At 54.5% G+C, this 12,961-nt stretch overlaps 4 protein-coding genes across 4 annotated transcripts, besides 4 other annotated features; 1 reads left to right on the top strand and 3 right to left on the bottom strand.

Moving 5' to 3' along the window:
- Positions 1 to 452: 452 nt before the first annotated feature.
- On the top strand, positions 453 to 2,420 carry EKO05_0000605 (uncharacterized protein; the record flags this gene model as incomplete). The annotated part of the gene is made up of 1 exon (XM_038944740.1): positions 453 to 2,420. One exon carries the CDS (start codon positions 453 to 455, stop codon positions 2,418 to 2,420), a length of 1,968 nt encoding a protein of 655 aa, XP_038803146.1.
- Positions 2,273 to 2,335: a tandem repeat.
- Positions 2,421 to 2,661: 241 nt separating the features above from the next.
- On the bottom strand, positions 2,662 to 3,687 carry EKO05_0000604 (uncharacterized protein; the record flags this gene model as incomplete). Its single annotated transcript, XM_038936708.2, has 4 exons — positions 2,662 to 2,781; positions 2,834 to 2,945; positions 3,076 to 3,594; positions 3,644 to 3,687. 4 exons carry the CDS (start codon positions 3,685 to 3,687, stop codon positions 2,662 to 2,664), a joined length of 795 nt encoding a protein of 264 aa, XP_038803145.2.
- Positions 3,688 to 3,952: 265 nt separating this feature from the next.
- On the bottom strand, positions 3,953 to 5,023 carry EKO05_0000603 (uncharacterized protein; the record flags this gene model as incomplete). Its single annotated transcript, XM_038944739.1, has 1 exon — positions 3,953 to 5,023. One exon carries the CDS (start codon positions 5,021 to 5,023, stop codon positions 3,953 to 3,955), a length of 1,071 nt encoding a protein of 356 aa, XP_038803144.1.
- Positions 5,024 to 5,798: 775 nt separating this feature from the next.
- On the bottom strand, positions 5,799 to 11,933 carry EKO05_0000602 (uncharacterized protein; the record flags this gene model as incomplete). Its single annotated transcript, XM_038936973.1, has 3 exons — positions 5,799 to 6,068; positions 6,120 to 6,233; positions 6,285 to 11,933. 3 exons carry the CDS (start codon positions 11,931 to 11,933, stop codon positions 5,799 to 5,801), a joined length of 6,033 nt encoding a protein of 2,010 aa, XP_038803143.1.
- Positions 11,525 to 11,569: a tandem repeat.
- Positions 11,645 to 11,699: a tandem repeat.
- Positions 11,895 to 11,916: a tandem repeat.
- Positions 11,934 to 12,961: the final 1,028 nt, after the last annotated feature.

The raw sequence follows: 12,961 nt of genomic DNA, 5'->3' as shown, positions 1-12,961 counted from the left end.
GTGGCTGTGCTGCACGGCCAGAGACCCTATCCTCGAGCGTATCCACCCATGGCCTCAACGCACAGTCAGAGCGCCAGAGCCCACGTGGTGACCAGCCAGTAAAGCGGTCAAGGACGCAATTGTTGGCATCGCGGTATCCGCAGCCTTCTCTTCTGAGCGCTCCAAGACGATTCCAGAACCGCATTTGGCGCTTACGCCTCACTTTTGTGGAGCAAGGCGAACAACCAACTATTCACACGTCTGTGTTGCTGTCAACGCATGCACTAACATTGACAACATGCAAAACACTAATGCAAATACATTCAAGCGCTCCACTTCAGGTGGGAAGTCACATGGACAATGTACATCTATATAACCTTCAACAACCCTACCCATGCATTGAGCACGAACTTCCCACCCAAGGCTCATCGATAGTCCACCGCCAGGGGCACCTCGCAACAGCAGTGGCGAAAATGTGCCAGTTCACATATACACATCTCGAATGCGGGCACAGGAAGCAAGATCATATCGACACCCATTTATGCGAATACTTTGCAAGAAAAGGAATTCATTGTCAGCCCGACAACCCAAAGCACAGAGAACGAGGGACTACAATAATCACTCGAAAGAGGAATGGGATATGCGACAAGTGTATCTTTGAAGGTGGACAGAAGCCGGAAGAAGACGAGAAGCGTAGAGAATGGGAAGCAAAAGAGCAGGCGGCTATGTTGAAGGAGCAGCAGGAGGCACCCATAAGAGACAGAGAAGCTCGGGAGGCTGCCGAGCGCCTACAGAGAGAGGAAACGGCTCGCCTGCGTAAAGAGGAGGCGAAGCGTAAAGAGGACCGAGAGAGGGCGGATCACGCGGAAAAAGCACGACTGGCCAAAGAGAAAGCACGTCTGGCGCAAGAAGAAGCGGACAGGAAAGTGGCTGAACGCCTGCAGAAGGAGGAATATGACCGGGAGAGAAGACATATAGCTGATGAGAGAGCCGCTGCAGCTGAACGCCGACGCCAGGAGGAAGAGAAACAGAAGAAGCAAGAGCAGGCTGAAGAGGTACGGAGTCGTGAACGCAGGCGACAGGAGAAGGCGAGACTTCAGGAGCAACTGAACAAAGACGTCGAGGCTGAGCGCCAACGCATCCAGCGGGAGAAGGCCCAGAAGGAAGCTGCACGCCGCAAGAAAGAGGAGGTCGAACACCAGGAAGAATTGAGACGCATCAAAGAGGAAGCTGATCGCAAACGCCGTCAGCAGGCGGAAGAGGAGGAAGCTGACCGCATCCAGGAGGAACAGGCAGCTGCGCGCAGAGAGAAGGCGGATCGCGAGGAGCGTGAGCGTCTGTCCCGTCGGCAAGCAGAAGACGAAGAGGTCGAACGGCAGCGAAAAGCACAACTCGAGCGCAACGAGGCACTGAAGAGAGAACTGCAAGCGGAGAAAGATCGTAAAAAGCAGCAGCAAGATGCTGAGCATGCAGAAAGACTCGCACGGGAAAAGGCTGAGGACGACAGAGTCAAAAGGGAGAACGAGGAAATGGAGCAGCATCTAGCAAGACAGCGAGCCTCTCCTGAAAGACCAGCAACTTCACCGCCTCCCAAGCCGCCATTCCCAACGCCCAGATCCCCCATAGACATAAGCAAGATAGTCGGCAACGTCGGGTCCCCAGAACTCAGCCACTTCTCAATAGGCGGCCGAAGAATACCACTCCACGACTCCCAAAAGCTCACCGAACACCCCACAATCCCAACATCATCCCCACCACCCAACTTCAAACCAGCACCCGCGCCCGTCGCCCGCCTGGGAGGTACCATCTACGCCAGTCCAACAGACTGGACACCGCAACAAGCCGGCGTCGCAAGCACGCCGTCGACGCCCGACTGGAAAAGGGGATTCCGCCCACAAGCAGGCTCGAAAAGCGTCCCTGCGCCCTGCGAGCCAGCCATGGATCCAGTACTGCAGCGCCGACTGGATGCGCAGCGGCGGAAGTGTGAGGAAGACGAGGCGACACATACCACTTCACCCGAGACGCCGGGTGCGAATCCCGTGTCCACATTTACTTCCATGCCGACACCCACCCCATGTGCACCACGAGCCTCGACGTCGTCTACCCCTCTCCCTCCGCCTCCTCCAACTCATTCTGCAGCCTACGCCAACGCCCCGCCAAAACCCAAACCCCCCGTTAAACCAAAGCGCATCTCCAGCGCCACGATGAGTCCAGTCCCCGCACCCCGTGCGGTAGAACAGACGGCACGCGTACGCGTCGACTCGGCTGCTGCGGACGTCTCCACGAGCAAGCATGCTAGTGATAGTGGGAGCGAGAGTGATGGTGAAAGTGAGGGCGGAGAGAGTGCGTGGGATGAACCAGATAGTCGCGTTATGCGGGCACAGCGGCTGTCGCAGGATAAATTTGGGAAACAGAGGAGGGCGGGATGGAGTGGGGAGTGAGTGATGTGGATGGTGTGTGCGAGACGTGAGGTTGTGATGAACATACATAGCAGCGGCGTTTTGATCGATCCTTGGGAACGTTTGTAAGTATCTGTAATACTAAGAGTGTAACTCCGACGTCGAGTTCGTTGTGCGTATAACTACCGTCGTTTTCAGACACGCCAGGAGATAGTCCGTCTTTTGGCTCGTATTGGTAATACCCGCTCCCTCATCAAGCGAGACACTCAAACACTTTGAGAGATCATGAAACGTAGTACTCTCGCTCCAGAGCTTCAGCAGCATACAGCACGTCGTGGTCTTGGAACAGTCGGTGCTGTACATCGTCTTTGAGGTACTTCAGACACTCGTCGTAGCTCTGACACTACTACATGTCAGCGTGCCATTAGATGACTCTCTTTCAAGGGGAAAAATACCATATGCTCATCGTACTCGGCGTACTTGAAAAACGCAGCGACTTTCCTCTTGAAGTCGAGACTCAATCCGTTGAGGTTTGAATCGAACCTGCGCGCAAAGCTACCAGCGTACCTAAGTTGGTTAGCACCAGGCGTCATTCTTGATGACAAGACCCAACCCTTGAAGTCTCGCCGCGCTTTTTTCCCGCTTCATGGTATCCACCACAATTCTAGCAGACACAACGTGATCCGCGTGATCTGACCTTGCGTCCTCATCGTCCGGTACGCCAGTCTTATAGTCCAGTACACGAACATTGGTAGCGTTGCTTTCAAGTAAGATAGCGGCGACAAGGTCTTTGAGAGACTCCAACGTGTACGTTGCGTTGCCATCTGTAGTCGCAATAGTCTCGATGTCGCCTCTGTATAGTTTTCTGAGGGATTCTCGGTTGTGCACTTCATACCCACGACCAGCAGGCCCACCGTCCGGCAATCTCAGATACACTATCTGCATATTGAATGCCTCTGAATGCGTGGAAAGCTTCAGGTCACTCTCGCCAATCCGGAGGGTACTCGTCTGCCAGGTCTCATTGTCCCCACTCATCCAAGAGTAAGCGGCTTCCATGCCCTGTTCGAGGGAGCGTGAGTGGTTGCCCACGATGCCGCGATCGCCAGATGTGAAGACCACCGTGGTGACACATTTGTAAACGTAGAGTTCGTGGAAGAGACTGGGATTCTGGTAGAGGAAGATGTCGGTTGGGTGAGCGGTGAAGTAGAGTGAGCCACTGTATGTGTTGGTGAGCTGTCTCTAGAATTAACGGGGCTGTCTCCTACCCAGTGCAGCTGAAGATGTGTGAGCTGGTGGGGTTGGCCGTCATCACTACAGCCGCCGTAGCTATCAAGAGAAGGTAAGTGCAAAGTGATCGAAGTGAATGCATGGTGATAGCGTCAGAACGGTACAATGGTGACAGTTGGTGTGAAGCGAGTTGTGCAAAAGTGGTAATCGAAGATCGAGTTTTGTTGTCGCAAGAAGGAGCCGCCACGAGGCAACATGAGGAAGGCGCACTCTCAACAGCGGCCAAGGCCTATGTTTTTGACACAAACATGCACCTGGAGGCGTTCACGCTACCAAAAGATGCCAGCCTACTTTCGATACCTCCCAACAATCTTCCTCCTCTTCTCAAATGCATCCCCCGCTGCACTCCCACTGCCTCTCGGGCCGTCCTCAACGGGCCTCTTCCTGCTCTTCTCAAGGCTCCCCTTCGTATTTCCGCCCTTCTTCTTCGTAAGTCTTTCAATCCTGTCGATGCCTGCGCCCAAAGCCCTCCATTCCTCACCTCCAAACCCGCCCGTCTTGCCCCTGTCCAGCTTCCTCTGCTCCTTCTTGCTCTTGGGCGCCAAGCGCGTGAAATTGCTCTCTTCATACTCGCGCCTCTCGTTCTCTTCCCTTCGCTCCTTCTCCGACTTTGTGTGTCGCCCACCGTGCGTGATGGTACTGCCGATGGAAGCCTCGGCGATGGGTGCGGAAGAGAGCTCAGTTGCGATGAATTCGTCGAGCGTGGCGGACTTGTTGGGTCGGCGGTCACGGCGGGCTTCGCGGCTCTCAGTTGTGGGCATGGCCATGGGTGTGATTTTAGGTGGGCGGTAGATGCCGTCTTTGGCAGACTCGCGGGCGCGCTCCGAGGTTACTTCAGCCTTTGCACGGATGACAGCTGCTCTGTTGGGCGCAAACGACATCTCATCTTCCGAGTCGGCAGTCTGGTCTGAGGCGGCGGACTCGGCGTCGCTGGCGTCAGAGCCGGAGCCTGTGTCGTTTCTTGACTTCCTCGCTTTCGGCTTTGCGGTGGCTTGCATGGTGCGACGGGTGGCATCGTCTGCGCTGCGGATGATCTTGTCGATGTTGTATTTCAAGCGGTTCTCGAGCGGTCGCACGCCCTTCTCGAGATAGATTCGGAGCTCGACGAGCTTCTGAACGACCTCATCCTGCGGGTGCAGCTGGTCGCTTCCGCCAGACGACCGTGCTCGCAACTTGAGTAGTATGAGGAAGACGAGGTTCTGAAGGTACGAGAGCAGGAGCTCGTTCTTGACATCGAGCAGCGAGATGCCCTCCTTCGGGGGTAGAATCTCGTCGTCGCGGGGCAGGGCCTCGGTGGCCGACTGTATCGAAGTCGTGAGTGTCGCAAGCAGCGATATCAGAGAGTTATCGACCGCCATTACGTTAGCAATCTTGAAGCGTTGCAGTTGTCGCGAGTCGCATTTCAATATGTCGAGAAATTTTTGGAGCTTCACTATCGATAAGCATCGCGCTAACCGCGCTAACCACACTTCAACATCTTGCAGACGACCTCAGATGCTCGAAATCCTTGACGGCTACAAGTCCAAACATTCATCAAAGGTGCATTGGTGCAAAGGAGAGCGTTGCGTGGCCGTGCGGTCATCTTGGTATTTCATCCCATTCGGTTCCACCAGCTCTATGGTACATACCACCAAGTCGGAGCGCAGCCCCTGTATCCCAACCTCATGTATCCTCCTCCCCTCGTCCAAAATACGCACTTTCATGATATATTAAGAGCCAATAGAACAACAATCTGAATCAGCAACACAGCGCCATGCGTTGCAGCCCAGCGCCCTCAATGCTAATGATCAATGCATTCCAAACATTACATCCATAACCCCCTAGCCTGAGCCCGACGTACATGTGACGCAAAAGAAACGATCCGTTTTTGTTGAAGTAACGCGAATAAACAGAGGATATACTGCGACCTCCCTTGCTATGCTTTCATCATCCCTGATGACCGTGTGAGACCGAAAAACAAGGCCAATGAATATTGCGACTTCATCGCAAAAATGCAGTGCGGAAATGCAGCCCGCGTGCTGCAGACAAGCCTCTCCTAACCGGCCTTTCTGCCGATGGTACCACAAACTCGTATGTATGTGTGTGTGTGCGTGCTAGGTAGCTGTTTGTAGAAGAAACCGGCCGTTTCTGTGTTCAGGATTTTCGAAGTTTCATAAGTTCAGGTGGTTTGGATGGATCGACCGGATCCACAAACTTTGTCATGACGAGAGAGAGTTCTTTGAAGGCGACTGGTTTTGTGACGTAAGAGTTGAAGCCAGCCTCGACGCACTTCGCGTAGACATCGCCAAGAACGTTGGCGGAGAGGGCGATGATCGGGTGGCGATTGTAGCCATTCTTTTTCTCCCAACGTCTGATCTCCTTACAGGCTTGGTAGCCGTCCTTATTCGGCATGTGGAGATCGCACTGCACGACGTGTTAGTAGAAGACAAGTACAATACCGACAGTGTGACTTACCAAGATGATAGAATAGTATCCCGGCGGCTTTGCAAACACAGTGTCCGTGCATTGCACGCCATCAAGAACTGTATCGGTTGTCACGTCGATCTTGGCAAGGAACTTGAGAATGACCTGCACGTGTGTTAGTATCCCCCAAGCCTTAAGACAAACAAGCCAACTTACAGTCTGATTGATCTGGTTGTCCTCGACAAGCAAAACCTTATGGCCCTTACCACCGAGACGCTTCTTGAGCTCCTCGAAGACGAGCTTCTGGCTGACAACAACTTGCTGCGCGGTATCTTGATTGCGATCTGTACTGGACTCACGCTGCTTTTCCGGGTCGAAGATGACGGCGAACTTGGAAGGTTTCAGAGGCCGGTAGATGAACTGAAGTCGTCGGTCGAGATTCAACTGCTCGTAATCATAGACCGATGCCTCCTTCATAAGCTCCTTCTTTTGCGACGGATCAGAGACGACCACAACGAATGTACTGCCGTAGTGGACAGAACTGAAGATCTGGTCTACGATGGCATGTACCTCCGCGGTGTCATGGAGGACCAATACAACATGAGTAAATATGACCGGACTATCTCCACCAAGCATCCTCTGTGCGCCTATCAGGCTCTCTTCTCCGGTGACCTGGTGTGGGATGCCTTGTGGAAGAGTGTTCTTGATATGCCGGATGGTGGCCTCTCTACTGTGTACCAGAGGACATACAACCAAAATGGAATACATAGGCGGTTGGGCCAACGGTGACGTGATATGAGCTGGTGCTGTTGCAGGGCGGGCTGTGGCATTTGATGTCAGTGAGTCTGTTGATATAGTGCCCTGGCTGTCGGCTCGTTTTGGTGGCAAGGAAAGATTGATTTCCGGGTCCGGGCTTGTAATGCGGCTATCCGCTAAGAAGGAGGAGGCAGACGACCTCTCAGACCGCAAGCTCGACTTGCCCGTGAGTGCTGCGCTTGTGAGCGAATGATCCGAGCTACCAGAGGAGAGCGATGGTGAATCTTGTGATCTGATCGAGGCCGCTGAACTTGCAGCTGGAGACCTGACACTCTGCTCCGAAGATATACTGGACACGCGATTCAGCTTCATACTCTGTGCACTGCCGCTGATCTGTGGGAATGCCGGCTTCTGATATGGCGATGGCTGTGGAACTGGCAATGGTGGAACAATACTAGACAGTTCCGTAGCTGGCGTAAGAGGTGTCGCCACCAGTGGTTTCGGGAAATCGGTCGGCGTAGGAAGACCAAACTTGATCGTGAAGAAGAATGTAGAGCCCTTGCCAGGCACACTGCGCGCGTCCATCTTTCCTCCATGTAATTCGACGAATTGCATGGAGATGGCCAATCCAAGACCTGTGCCACCGTGCTGTCTTGTGCTGCTGGCGTCGATCTGGCTGAACCGTTTAAACAGGTACTTTGCCTCACTCTCGGTGAATCCACGTCCTGTATCAACCACTTCAAATCGGACCATCGTTTCGTTTTCTCCCAGCGGTCCGGAACGTTCTGGGGATTGCAGTCTGCAGCGTACGAATATCTCTCCCTTTGGTGTGAACTTGATCGCGTTTCCTACAACATTGAGTAGTACCTGTCGAATGCGGAACTTGTCGCCCTTGACCATGGAGGGCACGCCCTCTTCCACCAAGTAATTTAACTCAAGACCCTTCTGAATAGCCAAACCCATGTTGAGGTCGTTCACCTCTTCCAAGAGTGATGGCAAGTGCAGCCACTCCATGGACAGCTTGATCATACCAGCTTCGACCTTGGAGAGATCAAGAATATCGTTGATCAGATTAAGTAAGCTGGCAGTACTAGCGTTGATGATGTTGACGTGCTCCAACTGCTCCGCATTGAGTGGACTGTCCTGGAGGAAATTGACCATGCCTGAGATGCCGTTCAAGGGTGTACGAATTTCATGTGACATGTTGCTCAAAAATCTCGTCTTAGCATCCATAGTCTCCTTCAGCGTTTGCTCGAGCAATTTGTGGTCGTTGATGTCAGTAGCGGTGCCGTACCAGCTCTCCTCAGCACTGTCCTCAGCAAGTGATTTCTCAAGCAGAATCCTGACCAAGTGCCATCTGTATTCACCATCCTTGTTACGCAATCGTACCTCTGTAGAGTAGAAGGCACGGCCATCAGTATCTTTGGCGACCTTGAGGATGCCTGTGCTTGCCAATTTTGACAACTTCGCTTGAGGCATATCCATTTTGTCAGGTGTCGAGCCGGGGCTTGTGACCGTCCTGTCGGTTTCAGAAGAATCGTCAGACGAAGAAGAGTTCTGCGAGTTGTGCCGGCTATGCTCTGGGGGCATCGAGGTTGGCACATTGGCAGATCCATCTTCACCAATGTCCGGTAGCTTGCATTTGATGACGTCGTCTGAATGCACGTACTCCAAGAAGCCATTGACAAGAGCCTCCTTCTCCGCCTGTCCAGAGAAGGTGGTCCACTGTGAGTTGCAGAATGTCAAACCCCTGCGATTGGAAACAACGAACACAATCTGGGGGCTTGAATTTGCAAGGGCTCTGTACTTCGCCTCAGAAGCAGCTGTCTCTTGTTGTCGAGCCGAGTTCAGTTCGGCGAGATGCTGCTCATGGAAATCCATGTTGGTTCCGATCCAGTGCACAATTTGTTGACGTTTATTCTTGAGAGGCGCCACTCGGACATAGAACCATCTGTAGCATTTGTCGAATCGCTGCAGACGGACTTTCTTCTGGAGTTGTTGACCTGTGCGTAATGACTTGTTCCACTGTTCAAGATACGATTCACGATCGTCTGGATGGATAGATTCCCAAGGATCTTGTAATACTTGACGAGTGTCCTGACCTCCATAAATCAGAAACTTCGAGTTCACCCAGGTAATTGCACCGGTGTTTGGCGCAGCTGTAAAAATCTGGACAGGCAGAGAATCAATAATTGTGCGCAGAAGACTTTCAGACGGAGGCGGCATCTCGAAAGTCTCGGTGATAGAATTTCGTCTTGCATGTCCAGGAGTCTCGGGCGCGCGACCTCCAGGGGTAGTCGCTGCCGGTAGAGATTGGAATGATGATCCAAAGTCAGCGCCATATGAATGCAGCAGTGAGTGGCCACGTTGGTGTTGTGCGTTCTTTCCAGTGTTCGAGGGCTCATCTTTGGTTCCTTTCTCGTTCTTCGGCGTGGGAATATCATCTTCAAAGTATTCTACAACCGGATTGACGCTCGCTTTTTTCTCGACCTTTTTGTCAGACGTCTTCGATTGGCTCGGCGCACTTGTCATCTTCTTCTTCGCATCAAAATAACCCTCGACAGCGTCGCTCCCCGAAAGATGGCCTGGTGTACTACTTATGGAGTGCTTGCTTGAGAAGCCCAAAGAAGCAGCATCCCAGCCAGGAGTGCCGGTGATGGAACCACCAGGACTGTGTTTAGAGCGGCCAGAATAATCGGACGGACTAGTGACACTTCCAGGTGCGGAGTTTGAGAGATCTCCCAGGTCAAGATGCAGCAAATCGTCCAGGCTCTCAGGATCCGAGATATTGGTGCTTACAGGACCTTGTCCTCCTGCCCGCCGCTGCCTGATCGAGTTGACTTGGACCTGCGCGTTCGTGAACTGCCAAGCATTCGAGAAAGAGGTCGCAAGATGAGGTCCAAGGTGCTTAAGCGAGTTGGTCAGGTTGCGCGGGTAAGGGACGACGGGTGATAGGATCGAGAGAATGGCGATGGGTGCTTTACGAACAAAGTCTTCGACTCGCGGTGTCGAAGTTTGTGAAGATTGCATGGATTGTCTTCGTGATAAACCTGACGTCCGTGACGGTGTGCTTGTCTCAGCGGCGTGCATGACCTGCGACAAAGAGGGGTGGATAAGTGGGATGTGGATGACAGTGCTAGCCCTGTCTACACCAATTGCTTCAACAACGCCATATTGTGTATAGTCCTGGGGCGATCTCGAGGGATTGAATGTGTCCTCATCAACATTGCTCGTAGCGAAGAAGGGGTTGGCGTCTGCGTCGTTCTGTATCGCGGGCGACGGGGCGGGCGACTGTGCCCACGGCGAAGTTGGATACTGCTCATATTCTTCGTAACGAGGTTGTAGTCCTAGGGTAGTTGCTAGATTTCCGGACTTTGCAGTGAGCCCGCCGTGGCTACGTGCAGCTTTCTGTGCTTCTGCTCCTGCGGCGCTAGCTTGCACGGCCGAAGGTTTGCCTTCCTCTAGCTTCTCCTTTTCGGCGAGGTTTTCACGAGAGGTCGACATGGACGTCGAATAGTCTCGTGTCAGAGTTACCAGGCGTCCTCTTTCCAGAACTCTATTCACCCCAGTATTGTCGATCAAGGCGTCCGGTTCGTGGTCGAGGGCACGAAGTACGCTAAAGACCGCCTTGGGCGACGTTGGTTCTCCGCCGACGCTTGAGAAGTCCGGATCACTGAACGACGGATCATGAGCTGAGGCGGAAGTAAAGCTTGGAAACGGCGACGATGATCCATCAAAAGAGGCTTGAGAGACTTGTCTCAAAGGATGTTCCCTCAAAGGCGTCTGCGGGGCATGGCTAACAGCCCTTAATGGTCCCCTCGGTCGAATTGGTTTCAACGGGGCAGACGATTCAGGGAAGGCTGCTTCAGCCTTTTGGCGCTCGTGGCCGGCAAAAGAGTGGTGTGAGAATAGCTTAGGTCTCCTTTCCGGGATTGTGGTTGGGGGCGGTCTTTCTTCCATCTGTGGAGTGGGCTGCTGCACTCGGATTGGGTGGCTCTTGATAGCTGCTTCCTGATATGTCGCAGCACGTGGGCTGTGGTCTCCCAGAGTGGCCGTGTAAGTCATCTTCTGTCCCCACGGCACGTTTTCGATGTCAGACGCATCTGCTGGTACAGCTAGCGTAGCTCTTTCTGCGCCGTAATGCTCTCTGACGATTGTGGTTACTGCTGTCCACCATGCTACCAGTCCAGGCTCAATGCCAAGCTGTAGAACCAGCTCGTAAAGGTTGGGGCTGGGATAACGAGGATCTTCGGCTTCGGAGAAGAAGGCCCCCCGCTCACCCGGCGCAAATGGGGTGGTCGACGCCGCCGGTGTGCTTGATTCCGAGGCGATGCGGTCCTTTGGTACAGCCCACTCCCTGGAATAGATCGCAGAGACGGTAGGCGACAGGCTGGTGAAGGGCATGTGGAACGACGCCGCCCATCGTGGCGTGCCGGGGACGGTGGGGAAGGGGTACGACGGCGTTCGCAGTGCTACGTGGCCAGCTGGTGTGGGTGGCATGCTCCCGCGGATGGTCTTTGCCGATTCAGTGGATTCGGTTGATTCGGTGGATACCGTGGCTCCTGTTGGCAACGGGCTCGGTGTGCTTGCAAAGGCGCCTTCGAGGGTGGGCGACATGGCGGAGAGGGGCTCTTCTTTGATGGGGGACACTCGCCGGGCACCCAGGCCAGGCGTGCCCGCGGTGCCCGACACATTCCTCATGCGTGCTCGCTGCTGCTGCTGCAGTATCTTCAGCTGCAGACTGCGCAGGCGCTCAATCTCAATCTCGTCAGGCGACCCTTTGCCGGGCGGCACAACGTCTGAGCGCGCTTGCACTCGGACGGTGTCGTTGCCGGGCGCGATTTCGTCCTCGCTCATGTCGGTCTCGGTCTCGGTGGCTGATGCATTCTCATCGTCGTCGTCCTCTGGGCGCGGTCCAGGCGATCGCGGGTCGTCTGCGGGCGACCTCCTGAGCACGGCGGCACTGCGAGGCAGGCGTGGCAGCAGCGGACGAGGCGGTGCGTTGGGTGAAATGTGGTGCGGGTTGGCCGCGGAGCTGGTCGAAGAGGCGGTGACATCAGTCGACTGGGACGGCGGCGGCGGCGGCGGCGGCTGGTGTTCTCTGGTCATTCTTTACTGCATCCCCCTTGTCTCCCCCTCGATGGCGCAAGAGAGAAGATGTCGTGTCAAAGGGCCCGGCCCGGGTTGAGTGAACATTCGAAGAACAGTGCTGAGGGAGCAGCGCACGCGTGGGTACGGTGGCAGATGACGTCGATGAAGAAAAGGCGTGTCGAGGGTGCAACCAGCACACGGCCAAATGCGCCGCTAGACTGTCCGGTAACCACGCAACGCAGCGCAGCAACAACAAACCAGAAAGTGCGGGTTCTGAGGCTGTGGGAGAGCAATGCCGGCTTGCGCCCGGAGATGGACAAGCAGGGAGAGCGCTGAGTAGCAAGAATTGGCAGTTTGGGATGGTGGGCTAATCCCCTGTGGATCCCAGTACTATCAGGGAACTGGCTCAGCCAAGCGGCACGCGGCGAGCCCAAGTGCATATGCGTGCAGCAGTCCAGAATCTCAAACATTTAATCTAGCAGAGCCGACCGACACGCCCAGCAGCGTACGTGCGTACATGTACATACACGAGCAGATCACGATCGCTACAAGCTCAGCCTGAGCGAGTTTGGTGCCAGGTTCTGCGCGCCTTGCTGCACCGCTTTCGACCGCTCTCGCTGCAAGTACGGCCCTACCAAGCACATACACATACGTCACCGCGGAGAATCAGAGCATTCCCAATCAGGACAGGCCGTCAGCAGACTTCGCCGCGCACACTACGCTGCGAATCACGCAGACAGTCTTGCACCTCGCCGCGCACAACGCCGAAACATCGCACATCACGATTCTCCCTTCTCTAGACGCTGCACCTCGTCTCGCTCGATTTGCTCTCGACCACCGCCCGCCTGCACGTCGGCAAGCGCCAAATCGGCGTGGCTGAACGTCAGGGACCTTAGCTCCCTTAGCCCCGATTCTAAAATCCCATGTCTCGCCAAACAGGCAAGGAAGGCTACGCCGCACTGCCGCAGTCACCTCCAGTGCTCCGGCCAAAAGAGCCTCATTTCTGCGATAGGCTATTGACTTCACCATGCTATCTGTCATAACAC

This window comes from Ascochyta rabiei, chromosome 1 (genome assembly GCF_004011695.2).
Source record: "Ascochyta rabiei chromosome 1, complete sequence".
NCBI lineage: Eukaryota > Fungi > Ascomycota > Dothideomycetes > Pleosporales > Didymellaceae > Ascochyta > Ascochyta rabiei.
The sequence above is the reverse complement of the archived record's forward strand: the minus strand, read 5'-3'. Positions and strand labels throughout refer to the sequence as shown.